This window comes from Vitis riparia, chromosome 8 (genome assembly GCF_004353265.1).
Source record: "Vitis riparia cultivar Riparia Gloire de Montpellier isolate 1030 chromosome 8, EGFV_Vit.rip_1.0, whole genome shotgun sequence".
In the NCBI taxonomy this organism is placed as follows: domain Eukaryota; kingdom Viridiplantae; phylum Streptophyta; class Magnoliopsida; order Vitales; family Vitaceae; genus Vitis; species Vitis riparia.
Window position 1 is genome coordinate 14,382,092 of NC_048438.1, and position 15,575 is coordinate 14,397,666.

Here is a 15,575-nt window from a genome sequence, read left to right on the forward strand (position 1 = left end):
TGCAAAATAAATTTGATCAATTACCATAATAAATCGAACAAGTTGGATGGTTCTGACACTTATCTTCAGCCTAGCTCAGTAGGTTAACAAGAAAAACCCGGCTACTTTCATGCTTCTCCCCAGTCGAATCCTTCGTCCATACGTTTGTTAGAATTAGTGTTACATTTTTTTAAATACTGCAGCGAAAGTTAAAAAGTTTAGCGTACTGCAGGATTATCATATTGATTTTTCAAGGACAGTCTTGACGCTGACGCATAAATAACTGAAAAAGTAGCAACAAGAGAATTTGATATAGAGGGAAAAATCATTCTATGTCGTGTACTCGGCATTTATCTTCACGTAGTCATAACTTAAATCACATCCCCATGCCTGCCCGCGCCCTGCCCCATCACCTGTTGCAAATGGAAGAGGAAAAAAAATCACAAAGCAAAGCAGATGAGTCCACGCTAGAAAACTTAACCAAGAAAAATCAAAGAGCCCTTTCTTCTTCTTTTTATTTATTTATTTATTTCAATTTCACTCTTTTTCTCAGTGAATGAAATGGACGGTGAAAGTTATCTCATAATAGTGTTTCTCATAGACAACTATACGAGATTTGACTAGATAATATGCTTTAAAATTATCACATGGGGCAAACAGAAATACAGTAAAATTGCTAATTTAAGGCCATATCAGGCATATGCAAAATGCAAATTTATATTTTTGCTTCAATCTCCTTTCCACAATCCGGGAATTGAAGATATGGTCAAGATTAGAGATTTTCTCTGATGATAATGAGCAAAGCAACTTAACAGGTGGTGATTATAGTAACGCATGACTGATGTGACGATTGAGAGACCAATGTGCAAAACCCCGTGTAAATGACTAAATGGCATGGTCCTCAACTATACGATACAAGTATATTCATGCTTCACAGGTATTTTGAAAGCTTACCAATAGAGATGTGAATTCCAACTGTACCATGGGTCTCACCAGCCTTCTTGAGATAATTACTAGCCGCAGCCCTGAAAGATATGAGCTACTTAGCACTATGGAAGAAGCACAATATTCTGGCAATAGAAAATTGAGAAAAAATAAAAAAAGAATAAAGAAGACGTGCTGAATGGAAAAATGAAAGAGCTGGAGACATGCATGCAGTATAGATAAGAGTGAATGTCTAGTTTCTTCTAAATTTTTCCGGGTACAAAAATTGTTACAATGAGCCTAAACAATCGAGTACGATGAACCTAAGGAAAAAGCAACTCACTGGAGCATTAAGGAAACGCCTAATGTTTTGTGACTATCAGTATAGATAAGAGTGAATGTCTAGTTTCTTCTAAATTTTTCCGGGTACAAAAATTGTTACAACGAGCCTTAACAATTACGATGAACCTAAGGAAAAAGCAACTCACTGGAGCATTAAGGAAACGCTCAATGTTTTGTGACTATCAAATTTGCCTTTAGTCAATGACTAGGACATTTTACGAACTCATTTTATGAACTTGAGAAACTCTCTCCAAAAAACTAGCATTTCTTAAGAAAATCTAATATACTTACGACTAGTTTCAAGTATGCTATATTAGCTTCCTTTCTGGTTTGTTTGGACACAGTCCCTTAATGGAAGGGTTGAGTATCCTACTATAGGAGTTAGGACAGATGTATTAGCATGTAATCCAGAGGGATTAGGACAGTAAAAGGGCAGAGTCAGCTAGTCCAAACCTGTCAAATGGAAGCGGTTGTCCACCCTCCATAAGCAGAATTTCTCCAAGTGATATACGGAGCTTGTTGGGTTGGAAAGGGATCCCTGCATAGCCAGCAGCACAAGCAATGCGCCCCCAATTTGGATCTCGACCGTACACTGCAGCCTAATACATCATTGACAGTAAACTGGAATTAGCTAAACTGAAGGATTCAATGGATCAATACTCATCTCATGAGGTTATGGCACTGATTTCATGCCTTGGCAAGTGAAGAAGATGCCACTGATCGTGCAACCTTTGCTGCATCAGCCTCATTTTCTGCACCATTTACTGAGACCTGCATATCTAATTTAGAATTAGCTGGAAAATTATGATCCCTCCACAAAAGGTGCTGGACCTTTAAATTCATTAATGTTTATATTTAAACCCATAAAATAGACATTGCCCCAATTACTCATCCATCCAGAATATGAACCATGGAGTTAATGAATGAATTTCTAATTGGAATAAAAGCAGACTTGGACTGAGCAATTGAGGTGACCTTTAAGTTCATTAATGTTATATTAGCATTGCCCCAATTACTCATCTATCCAGGATATGAACCATGGAGTTAATGAATGAATTTCTAATTGGAATAAAAGCAGACTTGGACTAAGCAATTGAGGTGAAGACCTCAGGTCTAGAGGGCCCAATCATTGTTTAATAGTTGTCGGTCTCCCATTTTGTTCATAACACTTACCTATAGACAGGAGTATGACAATTGTGAACCTACAAAACAGAGCTCCACATGGTTGATAGCCCAATACCACAAGTGCAATGAGATGATTCTAAGTGGACCTGTTGGCATGGCCATGTGTCCTCTGTACCTCCATATGCGGATGGTGGCAGCATTCACTAAACTTCTTCCCTGTGCTAAGGGAAAGGGGACCTAGTAAAGATGTTCACTCGACAGGCAGATGTCAGATGTCCAAACTCCTTGGACAACCACAAATTTGGATACATGTCTGCAGCAGATGCTGAGAAAGGATTCCTTCACTCCACTGACATGAATTTCCTATCCTCTATAAATTCTTGATAGTAATAGTGGAGAGTCTTTTCTCAATCCATGGATGTAACAAGGGTATTCCAAACCATTTTAAATATTCTCTTATGCAGATGCTATGTTATCTAATTATTTAACATTGGATCTTGGTATTGCTGTGCTTCCATTGGCCAATCCAATGCAACGTTCACAACCCTCTTTGATTACTGAGTTCTCTACTTGAGATTCCAACCTCCTCTAGGTCATCTACCATCATTTTTTCCAACCCCTTCCCTCTAAACTGCTCCTCTCTCCCCTCAAGCTCAAACAATTCACAAACTGCCTAGCTACACTCCACCACAGAAGGAACCGACTTAGGCAACTGTTGAAATTGGTTGGAGGAATATAACTTTATCAGCTTAACAATCAGGAAAATTTCATATGGAGTTGTCTGTGGTCAAATAACAAACAAAAAAAATAACATGCTTAAAGGATCTAAGTTTAGGGAAATCATCCAAGAAATTGGGAGAAACCATAGAAGTTAAGCAGGTTTTGGGTATCACTAATTCACACATATTTTGAATTTTGTGTTTCCCATGCTTATTTATAAAAAGATCAATAATGTTTTAGAAATATTAGTGCTGCTGCCTTTTGTATTACTCAAAAAGAAAATTTGTTCACTATTTGGTTTGCATGATTGGAATAATGGTCAAATTTGCAATATTGGGTTAGGCTCATTAAGTATGCATGATTTTAATGTAAGACTCAGACCTCAATTAGGCATGTTGCTCCTTCTCCATCCCATGCTATTGATTTTGCAAGACCCTGCATTACCTGAAAAAAGGACATTTGTTAAGAACTGACCAGATTGGGCCCAAAGGCTGTCCATAATAGTAGAAATTCAAGCCTCTAAACCTCATGAGCCAACTGACCTGCCACCCTTCCAAGAAGAGAATTACATGCTTTAAATTAATGAGCATTTCAATGTAATAAAAATAGCTAAATGTGAGATTGATCATAATAACCATCTTTTCATTAAAAAAGAAAAAAAGTATTAGAAAAAACAAGAAACTACCATTGTTCATCATGTTTAGTCAATTATGCTATATTTTTAATTTTCACTAATTAAATATGTCAAGGAGAAAATGCAATGGTGGCATACCATGATGAAAATAATGGCCCATGTTGCAGCAAGTGGATTTGAAGCCATGGAAAAGTATATAAAAATCTTACAATTCACATAATTAGAAAGCCTACTCCCAAAAAATTGAAGATGCAAAACATTACTATATTTTATTATTCTGGTTAAGCTGTTGGGAATATATGTTTAAACCACCAAAGACTAGGAAAAAGGTAAATGGGAGTTGGACTAACTGCATCAAGGCATGCTTGAAGTTGTATTGCCTCATGACTGATCAAAGATGATATCCTGGTTGACCCAGATAGCCCACTAGCTAAAGCAATGACAGTATCATTGGTACTAGTATCTCCATCTACCTGCAACAAATCCACACCTGAACCAGCTTAGGCCCAACTCGAATTACAAGTCCAAATGATGTGGATTACTTAAACTACATCAAAATAGACTTGCCAATGGCCTATTTTCTCATTTCAGTTTCCAGTTTACAAAAAAAAAAAACCTACTACTAACTCTCTAATTTTAACAGAAATTCAGGCTAGGTTATTTTCTGTAGTTAAGTAGCAAGTATTTGATTTAATGGTGAACTTGACTAGTTGACTGACCAGGTTACCCGTCACCAGTCTGACCAGCTAGTCCAGTCAAATTTGATAAAACTTATACAAGAATATTACATACAGTAATTTGGTTGAAACTCCGGTTTACGGCAATCTGCACCATCTTTCTCCAAACATCACTTGCAACCAAGGCATCAGTTGTTACGACCTGGAACAAAGTAGTCCTATCAAGAAAGTGGAATAAGAATATTTACTTTGCAGAACAGGACATGTAGAAAACAGAGACGCACACCAAGCATGGTAGCCATATTTGGATGGATCATCCCAGAACCCTTTGCCATTCCCCCAACTCTAATATTTGTCCCCCCAACCTGCATTTTTCCAAAATCAGACAGAATAACAAATACTTCCTTGGCAAAATGAAAGGGAAGTCTGAGCAGACACATGGATTGGCAATATCACTGGAAAAGATAGGTGACCCTTCAATTACTTTTGATTTGAAAGACCATGAAAAAGCAATGATGTTGAGAGTTCAAGTTCAAAAGGAATCATGAGTGTCTCTCTCTCACATTTGTTTTTCGTCTTTTGGTCATTTTTGTTGTTTTAGCTTTTTGATAGGCAAAGAAGATATATACAAAAAAGTGTCTGGTAAAGAGAGGGTGCAACCATGGTACACATTAAATGCACAAAGCAGCAGCCAAGGGTAAAAGAAGTTGCAAATCTTAGAATATAGCTGTTGGGAATTTGAGTTACTGATAGGTTAAATTAAGCTATGGATAGAGTCAGACAACACCAATAATTGAAAATTAATTAGTATTTGTGATAGTATATGCAGGATAGAATTAATGGTAGTTAATTGTAAATCAATAACTGGAGAGTAAGAGATAGGCAAATATATAGAAAAAAAGAAACCAAACCATTAATCATTTCACTTTTTAACATTGGGTATTCAAAAAGCTCCCAAACTTTTGAGGAGAGTTGATAAATCAATACGATTTAAGGGTAGAGAAAAAGATAAAAGCAAGCACCGTGGACATACTCAAGCTTAGGATATTGACCTTGTATCCATATCAATGTCCACCCAATAAGAAAATTGAGCAAGTAGTGAACATACTCATCTGTGTTGGATTCCATGCCTAATTTCACATTGATACTACAGATAAGAGATGTCATATTGGTTCTCATGTAAAGTATAAGGTATGAGCACAAGACTCATAGAAAAGAAGTCACTTCACACCTCAGATTCAATTGCCACACTCTTGCTCACTAAGTCGGTTGTTGTAATAGCTACTGCTGCAGAATCTGCCCTGCAATCCCCAGATATAAGATTCAAGAATGTTTCAATAAAATAGTACAGAAAAGAAGACAAAGGGATCAATCAAAAAGAAATATCAAGGTGCCCAAAAAGGGAAGAAGAAGAACCAAAAAGGAGAAAAGATAATCAACAGAGAAAATGCTACAAAAAATCCAATGGTTAAAATTACTACAAACAGTTTCCTTCATGAATGTAGATGGTTCTCATTTGCCAGGTTAATTGTTAAACAATAGAAACAAAAGCTGTACCCCTCAGTTGACGATGATAGTGAACTAACAAGCTTTGGAAGGGAATTAAGAAGAGCGTCCTGCATATGAATTTATCCAATAATCTGAACTGTGTATGATAATAAAAAAAAAAAGATAAAAGAAATGGAAAAATTGAACACAAGAAAGTATCATACAAATTCCTATCACAAGTAAAACAAAGAAACATGCAAATCTTCTTTTACCTTCTTTATTCTATGACCAATGACACCAGTAGATTCGATCAACACTTCCTCTGGCCTCATTTGCAGTAGCTGCAACAGTGGAACAATCATAGAAAGTAAAAAAAGAAACAAACAACTCCAGCCTCTACAACAGAACAAGTCAGACTGAGGCATCTAACAGCCTGATGTTTGTTCACCTTAGCCAGGGCATTTGCACATTCTATCACATCCTGGTAACCTGCATCACCCTGGTAATCATTGGAAGGTCTCTTAGCCTCTAATTCATTAGTACTCTCTCACAGTAATAAAAAATATTATGACAGTGACTTGAGAATTGATCGTTGCAGTTGTTAACCCAGAATTACACAAGGAAAAAATTCTATACAATTTGAAATTTAATTGCATTTATATTGAATCTAGCTAAGCAATGGAATGCATGAGACAAAATCTTGAAAAGCACATAGCTTCTGAATGAGAAGTCAAGAAAAAAAACATCTAGCTATTCTAACACATCTTACCGTTGCTGCATTGGCTTGACCAGCATTTATTAACACTGCACGCGCCTGACAAGTTCCAAGTGTAGTAATTAGCAGATAATTAAGAAACTGAACCATACGGAAGAACTTCAAACTGTGCCCAGGGAATATATATATACTGAGTTAACGATTGATACACTGAGCTAATTAAGTTATTGGCTTAAGGAGACTCGCACTCAATTCCCATCCAATCCACATGTCGGGTATTTTGGGTTTATATCACAGTTAACAGTCAAGATAGCTGCTTCTGTTAAAAGAAAATCAGAGGCTAATGTCATAGTCTTTCCGAATCAAACTTCATTGATTAAGATGCACTTTTTCTGCATTAGATTTTCATGCATTGATATTGGACACACAAAAAAAAAAAAAAAAAATCACAAATACCACTACCATGATCATCATCACCGTAAGTACATTATTTTATAAAGTCATGCAATTGATTAACTAGTGCTAGTGTCAAGCAGATGTGCAGTATCTGAAATGTGAAATTCACAATAGTGCAAAAAAAGTAAATATATGCAGGTACAGCTATCAATATGGAGTATCAAAACAACCATGCAGTCTTTTAATCCAATCAGGCCTGTATTTTCCAAGACCTTATAAAATTAGGTGACTGGTAGAAAAGGGGAGAATGTCTTGAAGCCAATGGTAATTACCATAAGAAATGATCATACAAAAAGCTCATCCTTTACTTGGTTCATAATTTCAGTATTTCTTATGGAAAAATAAATAAATAAATTAAATAGGCCAACAATCAAAATAATGTCTGCATACTGTTTTTGACATATCCAATGCATTTTTGCAGTATACCACCGGCGCAGCTGCAACCACATTTGTAGTAAATGCTCCTGAGAATAGATGAACAGGCAAGGCTTAGAAGTTGCAACATCAATGTCATTTCCAATCATTAACCGAAAAGATATGATCCCATTCACCAAATTATTGAATCTAAAAGTTATATGCCATGCAGGAAGAAGGCAGAATACAAGAAATATAATTTTAGTAACAGTAGAAGTAGAAACGAGAACATAGAACTTGGGGTTAAGACTTTGTTAAGTCGTCAAACTATAGCCAACTAGACCAGGACTTGATTAGGATGAATGGTAACCTGCAGATATGGCATCTACATCACAAGCAACTAGTGCAAGATCAGGCTTCTCTCCTTTTGCCCGTAGTCCACCATACAAGCCTGCAGCTTTGAATCCCTTTGCAGCAGTAACTCCCCCAGGAATCTAAGCAGTAAAATATCTTGTATGATAAGTACAATAAATTTGGAAGCTAATTAATCCCAACAAATCATATGCCCTTAAGAGTAAAATAAGCATAGAATAAATGCAAGATTAACCAGACACAATGTTAGCACCATTGCAAGCTCAGACTCGATTCTACCCCACTAGCACATTGAGGGCACTTCGATGTCATTTTTTCTTTTCCTTCTTTTACTTTTTGAAGAATTTATCTTAAGAACGCAAGACAGTAAAACTTCAAGTAACAATCAGAATATCTTGGACATGTTTGGGCATCCATTGGAAACTGAAATAGCTTCATTGGCCATGTTTTTTATCACCAGTCCATCATCACTCCTACACATTGGGTCATTTCAATTTTCATCAAACCTTGAAACCAATTATATACCAGAAATATCGTTTTCTTCAACAGTCCCAACCCTAAACGTGAAGCCCTAATATCTAGAAATAATACCTTCAGGTGCTATGCAACACACTAAGATATAATACCGAGCCATTCATTCCTGTGAAAGGATAATTGAACAAACATATTTTCACCTTTTTAAAAATCAAAACTCTAATTCATATCGTGATGAAACATGAATTCTATATTTTACTAAACTTTCTCACCTGCTTCCAAGGTCCATCAGGAAGAAATATTGGAGCCGCTGTTATGTAATTTGAAGCTTCACTCACACTTGACGACATTGCCAATATCCTAAAACCCCCCCGTTGATAAGAACCAAACCTCAAGACCTGCAAAATTAGCTCTTTCTCAAAAGACAGAACAGGTGATCATGGTCTAGACTAATCCTCAATCTGTTTGGCTGCCTAGAAAGTTGAGGAAAAGAATAAAAAAATCACTTTCTGTGATCTCCGAATGATGAAAGCTCCCTTTGACTAAGGCGAGTAGTTGTATTACTCTCAGCCCAGTTAAGTCCCATATTTTCCGCTCGGGTCTCAAAAAAAATCAGAGACACTGACCTTTCTGCCATCGTTAAGTTGAGGAAATATGATCGAGGTGTAATGAGGAACGCACAGAAACATGTCTGCAGACTATCTTGAAGCTCGTTTGGCTTCTAGAAAAAATGGATGAAAATGGATAATACGGCAGGTTTGAATAGGTTTTCCTGAATGGCGATTTTATAGGGTTTTCTGTTGAAACTTGAAAGGAGAGTGACTGTGAGGCAGTGTGGAAGAGAGGAGTTTGTGCGGCGTATTTGACAGTGAATAGAAGGCGGGATAGATTATATTCTCGTGGACACTACGCCGTTCTGTTAAAGGATTTCTTCAATTCTAACTGCATATGATGAAAATCTTTAAGCTTTATTTTTATGCTTTATTCGATTTGGCGATGAAACAGAAAGTTAAACACTTTCACGGTACAACTTACGACAAACCATTTTTCCATTTTTAGGAAGGAGACATCCTCCGAATTTTAAATGCCGATGAGGAAAATAATTAGGGCAAAGTGTGTTTTCATCTGATTGCCAAAGAACTCGTGTGATCGCCAGAGAACTCAATCCACCGGAGGAATCCTTTTGTTTGAAATGCTACTACACACTATAAAGAACGTAGCAATTTTTTTTTTTCAATTTACCTTATTTTTTATGTCTTAAAATTTTTTACGGAATAAAAAAAATTAAAATATTTAAATTTTTTTATGCTAAAAATGAATTATTATAACTGCAATAAATTTATTGATTTTCTTTTACTTTTTAATATTTAATAAAAATATAAGGGCAAGGGCTATAGATTAACATCAGCTTACAAGAAATAATACAACTCCACTCCAATTGTAGTAGAACTCAAACAAAAAAAAAGGAATTGAACTGGTTATTTCAGGACAAAAAAAATAATAGTAAATAAATTAGCTTAACTCGAAGACACAAGGATTAGGAAGTCATTATTATGGCTGGAGACTGTTAAAGATTATTCAATCTTAAATTCTATTTAAAATTAAGTTAAAAAAACAAACACGGAACTAAAATCAATACTGATGATACAATAAATTTCTTCCCACAACAGCTTAGGTTTAGGACAATGGAGACAGTACAGTTCAGTTTATCATCCAACAAAAAATGGAATAATATTAAGAGTACATTAGTTTTTCTCTGTTTCAATTGCTGAATAAATCACCCAATCGTACATGTTTGCCAATGTGTGGTGTATCTGAGATAAATAAAGTCACCCACACCATCCAATTGTCTTGTTTGTTCTGAAACCAGTTTCAGAAGACTCCGGCTCTTGTTGAGGTGGAGGTCGAGGCTCCCTTGGTTTAGCAGGATCAACAAAAATAACCCACCCATCTAAGAACTTAGCGTTCATTCCTTCTCTGGCCTTCTCAGCTTCTTCTAAGGTGGTGTATGTAACAAAGCCAAAACCCTTTGATCTTCCAGACACTCTATCAGTTATGACCTTTGCTGCAAATATAAAATAAGGAAGCAGGTAGATTAGGATTGGAACCAAAGCTGGCAATAAAGATGCTTCGGAAAAAATGAAGGTAGGAAAGCTTGAAGTTACCTTCAAGAAGCTGGCCAAAAGGAGAAAATGCTTCTTTTAGCTTTTCATCTGTTGTTAATCTCGAGAGGCCTACATCTCATTACGTCAAGACAAGGGTCAGTCAATTCTTTAAAAGAGGTTTGTTCATGTACAATGCAAATAATCAAATAGTTAGTTGTTGCCACCTATTATTTCGTCAATGATGAATGCATTGCATTCCTAAAGCTCCACTGGGAATCATATAAGATCCAACATATTTGTGGGTGTGTGATAAAATCTTAGCAACACAACAAATTAAGACATCCACCCTCCACCATAAAGTACACGGCAGATAAAAAAGAAAGCATTCTTTCTATTAGTGATCAGTGATGCTAGACCTACCTGGGGAAGTATTGACCTGGTACCTGACACCACAATAGCACAATGACAGCGGTAACAAGTTCAAATCTCTGATATTTGAAATTTCCAAAATAAGTCACCAAAATGGCAAAATGTAATCATAAATCACCATAACACAAAATGAGGTCAACATAATTAACTTCAATGGTAATCACCCCAAACACTGCAGAGGCAATTACTCTTTTTCTAAAAAGGCTCTGAAGGACCCTAAGAGATCAGAGGAACACCACGTCACATGTAAGAGATCCTCTTGCCACGGTTACATTATCATTAATGTAAGAGCACTAGTAATTCAAATTGCCAAATCTAGTAACCAAAATATAATTGAAAATTTTAATAATAGAAGCAGGCGTATACCATTATGATACTGCAGCCAAGAGAGAAACAACTTGAAATTGCAAAAACTCGGTAACTGAAATGGCAAAAATATGATTATAAAGTTCTCATAACATGAGGTCAACATAATTGAACATCATGCCATTCTAATGGATACCAGACAGCAACTGTGATTCCCCGTAAAGAGGCTATAAAGAAATCTATGGGATCAGAGGAACTCCATAGGAACCTTACATATTCTTTATATTTGGATTAATTTAACAGTAACATGGAGTGCTAGTGATTAAAATCACCAAAATTAGTAACCAGAATATAAATGAAAAGTTTCATAACAGGAGGCCACTACAAGTGAACGTCTTGTCATGATAATCAAAGTCAGATGGCAACCAAAGTTCCTCCTAACACTTCGGTAAAATTGGATCAGCCATAGCTAAAGAGGCTCCAAAGATCTTACTTAAGTGGTCAGAGGAACTTCAGGGGACAACTGACATTTCCTTTCTCTCGTCTTTTCTTGCTTGGCGAGGTAAATCCTCAAGCCTACTTTCTCTCATCTTTTGTGCACCCTTTGGGTGGGGAGCTTTTAATACAATTCTTTTTCACCCATTAAAAAAAAAGGCTACTGTTTATATAAGCTTTTGACAAGGGGATCTATCAGGGAGGACTAGGAAGATAAATCCTGGGCCAAGGAACCTGGTCAGACTTGTAGGTAAGGTGAAGAGGCAAAAGAAAAACAGCGAGGCAACTGAGTGGCTGAAAGGAGTTCTATCCTTTCTACTATATGATATTTACAGTTTTCAGCATTTCTTGTGGCAATGAACAGTCAGACCCACAGCCACATTCTGATCTAAGATCTTTTGTCCAGTCATCTCACTGATATTCTCCATGCTTGGTCTAACCCACAATTTTGACTATGTCCAACATCCATAACTTTATCCACCTAGATTTTCCTCCTCTAAATTCAGTGACTAATGCAAATGGCATCTTTCTTAGCTGATAGATAAGAAGGGTGATTCATTGAAAATACTATGTTTATTCCTATCATAATAAAAACAAGAAAAAACAAAAAATTCAAAATACCATGGGCAGGACTTACCTCCTCAAGCACATAAATAAAGGGAAAGGGCACCCTATATGGTACACAATAATTTTCCTCTACTACTGGAGCCAAAATAGACAGGATTTCAAATGACTTTCATCACCCTCTAAGGTAGGATAATTACATGATTATAACCTCGACACTAACAAGCTTAATAGGACAGAATCGACAGATGAATAAAGAATTCAACTTCTCCAGAGAAGTCATTTCTTTGGTGAGCATGCACTGGCAAAAGTTCCATAAATTAGAAATAATACAATCAAGAACTTTCCCTTTCCACATAAATTTTTCCAGGATTTAGTACATGCCACCTTGACCTTTATAGGGCCCAAGGTGAAATATTAAGCTCGTGCAACTAAGTGTGCCAGTGTGGAAATTTCTCATGTAGCATAAAAATATATAAAAAGTTAAGCTTCCAAACTTCTAAGAAAAAAGGAATGCTCCCTCTCTTTCTTTTGTAGAAACATGTTCATTGCATTCATATCCAACACAAATACCATACTCATAACTATGTCATGGTGTGGCAATGGTGATGGTAATATTGTGCCTTTTTTTTTTTAATAGGATGATGGTAATATTGTGCTATGATAACAATGGTGATGGTGGCAGTGACAAATTGTGCAGCAGCTGCCACAACAGCAATGAATCTGATGGCAAATGGTGGCAATGGTGGTAGTGGCAATGATGCAGTCTGGATGACTGTATTGAAACTTGAAAGTAGTAGTGAAAATCACAGTAAGGTTGGTGGTGGTATGAATAGGGGTGTTGATGGTGACTGGTTTCTTGCTATTATCTAACAAAGCCGTGGCCGTGGTGGTTGGGTAGCGGCGGTTACATAGCAATGTTTGTAGTAGTTGTTGCAGAAGTAACAACTGCTGTGTTAGAGTATGCTTTTATCAAGTTGAGTAGGATATGATAAATTTCATAATTTATTATCATACTAAGAAAAATAAAAATTGGTAATTCATTTTCCAACATCCATGCTCAAACCAACCAAGCTAAAAGCAATTTCCCAGATTCATTCCCAAAAAATGCATAACCAAAAAATTATAATTCAAAAAAAAAGAACCACCAAAAAAATTAAACAACAGTTTATGGCGTCAGAATAGGCATCTAATTACTTAATCCTACTATATATGGTTGCAAAATATATCAATGCATAGCAAAATAAAAACCCTAATGCTCCGTTTCATTGCTGAGAAAATGTCGGAAAGAGAAGAAGAAATAAACGATTCGAATCTTAGATTTTTCATTATTTTTAACGCTCTGAGAGCAAAAAAAAAAAAAAAAAGGACTCTGCTCACTGAACCTACTACGATTATCTGGTTCATAACATAAAACTAAAAATTTTCTTTTCTGCATCCTTTTTTTTTCCACCTCCGTTTTCTCACCAACCAAACAGAGAATAACAAAGAAGAATCGAAACGTACCGCTGACGAAGAGCTTTGGTGATGTGACGGTTGAATTAAAGCGAACCGGAGAGAACTGAGATTGGAGAATTGTGGAAGATCCGGTGAGGACGCGACGAAAACTAGAAGCAAAAGCCATCAGTAAAAACCGATGATTCGACGGTGATAAAGAGAGCGATTTGGGGTTTAGAGGTTTATATATAAAAAGTTTCGTTGAGAAGAAGCAAAACCCTACTAAACCTCAGCATATTAGTTGAATGCCATTGAGGGGTGCAACTAGCGCAGCTGGGACCGAACCACCCACTTTCTAATCCGCGCCCAACCCGATCTTTGAGCGAGTTGGGCTTTTTTTTGTGGTTCGATCTTAATGCGCCGCAGCCTTCGAAGTACGGACAATCTAATGCTCACCCTAACCCAATTTGCCCTGACCAAAGATATTTATGATTTATATTATTTTATGTATAATATTTGTTCATTTGTTTTTAAACAAATTTTTTAATTGTTTTAAAAGTACACGGTGTCAAGAAATGGAGTTTAAGTCCAAAATAGTAAATTGGTAGAAAAAATTTGTAAGAATATTACACATCTCAAAATATTTGTTAAAGTAATTTTTGTATCCACGTATGTATTCACATAGATTTTTTTAGTGTAAAAAATCATCATTGGTAACTATGGTTTTAAAAGTTTCAGAAATATCTTTAAAACCACAATCATAAACTGTGATTTTACAATTTTCTTTAGAACCATAATTAGTAATTGTGATTTCAAAATTATTTTTAATCCATCCTCGTTTTAATGATATTGTGATTTTAATATTATTTTAAAAATATTCATTATCATAATAAATATAAAACCATAATTAGTAAGGAATAACCTAAAATCATAATCATTGACATTAATTTTTATATCAAAGTATAAAATTTTAAAATAATATAAACAATTTATTTAGTTATTTTAAAATTTTAAAATAATATGAAAACAATTATTTTCTTTAATTCATATGTGATAAAATTCATAAAACAAATAAATATTTTATTTACCATAAATATATAAATTTTTATGGGAATGTATGTAGGCAAAACTATTTTCTCAAAATTTAAAGGAAAATATGAAAAAATAAAGATAAATATATATATATATATATATATAATTTTAAAACGGTCGTAAAGAAAAATTTATTAAAGATAATTTGTAAAAAAAAATAATTTTAAACTGACAATGAAAAATTGTTATAAATTTTCCCTACTCCAAAACAAACTTTAAGAAAATTTGATACATCGTTAAGAAATTTTAATACATTCATAATTTACACTAAAATTAAAAATAAAAAAATAAAATTCTAAAATCTCACATTTTTTTAGTTGATATATGGTTACATGAGTTTATGTGACTATGATTTTTAAGATATTTTTAAAATCATAGTTACTAACTATTGTTTTATAATTATTATGATAAATAATATTTTTTTTAAATATTAAAATTACAATACAATTAAAATGAAAGTCAGAAGATTACTTTGATTTTGAGATGGTTATTATTCTTTGAAAAAAAAAAATTTATCAATGAATTATTTTTTATATGATGTTTATTTTTTGGCTGAATAAAAAAACTAAAATATTTAACTTTTTTTATTAAGCTAAAAATACGTATTAACCCACATAATTAAAGTTAACTTGTAATCACACTCCAAGACACGGTGGTCGGTGAAATGTACTAATCTCGGCCGTAACCATAAGCGCGTCAACAACGTTGGAAACCTCTTCCAAGCCCTCGTCAGCTCGCCGTTTTCTACCACCGATTCGGTGTCTGTCCAGAAGAAGAAGTGGGTCGATGACGCCTTTGCTGCACCTTAGCCGCGCTCGAGTCGCCGGCAAATGATACTGGTGATGGGTGGTGTTAGCACAGGTTTCTTCCGTTGATATGTGAATGAC

The 15,575-nt window shown here is 35.2% G+C and overlaps 2 protein-coding genes across 4 annotated transcripts; both read right to left on the reverse strand.

Annotated features, from left to right (window-relative positions):
• LOC117921321 (arginine biosynthesis bifunctional protein ArgJ, chloroplastic) lies at positions 1–9,311 on the reverse strand. 3 transcript variants are annotated; one of them, XM_034839186.1, is made up of 17 exons: positions 8,887–9,304; positions 8,533–8,658; positions 7,785–7,908; positions 7,451–7,524; positions 6,659–6,703; positions 6,338–6,388; positions 6,162–6,230; positions 5,959–6,017; positions 5,633–5,702; positions 4,686–4,766; positions 4,517–4,603; positions 4,075–4,197; positions 3,472–3,534; positions 1,939–2,016; positions 1,699–1,844; positions 934–1,004; positions 1–392 (listed from the first exon to the last, which is right to left on the reverse strand). In XM_034839186.1, the coding sequence occupies exons 1-17, from the start codon at positions 8,947–8,949 to the stop codon at positions 310–312; spliced, it is 1,413 nt and encodes a 470-aa protein (XP_034695077.1). In that variant the 5' UTR covers positions 8,950–9,304; the 3' UTR covers positions 1–309. The 3 variants fall into 3 exon arrangements, with proteins under 3 accessions (XP_034695077.1, XP_034695079.1, XP_034695078.1); XM_034839188.1 differs by lacking the exon at positions 4,075–4,197 and having other exon boundaries at positions 8,887–9,311; XM_034839187.1 differs by lacking the exon at positions 4,686–4,766 and having other exon boundaries at positions 8,887–9,306.
• Positions 9,312–9,866: 555 nt separating this feature from the next.
• LOC117919675 (organelle RRM domain-containing protein 2, mitochondrial) lies at positions 9,867–13,955 on the reverse strand. The gene is made up of 3 exons (XM_034836898.1): positions 13,666–13,955; positions 10,426–10,494; positions 9,867–10,325 (listed from the first exon to the last, which is right to left on the reverse strand). Exons 1-3 carry the CDS (start codon positions 13,781–13,783, stop codon positions 10,090–10,092), a joined length of 423 nt encoding a protein of 140 aa, XP_034692789.1. The 5' UTR covers positions 13,784–13,955; the 3' UTR covers positions 9,867–10,089.
• Positions 13,956–15,575: the final 1,620 nt, after the last annotated feature.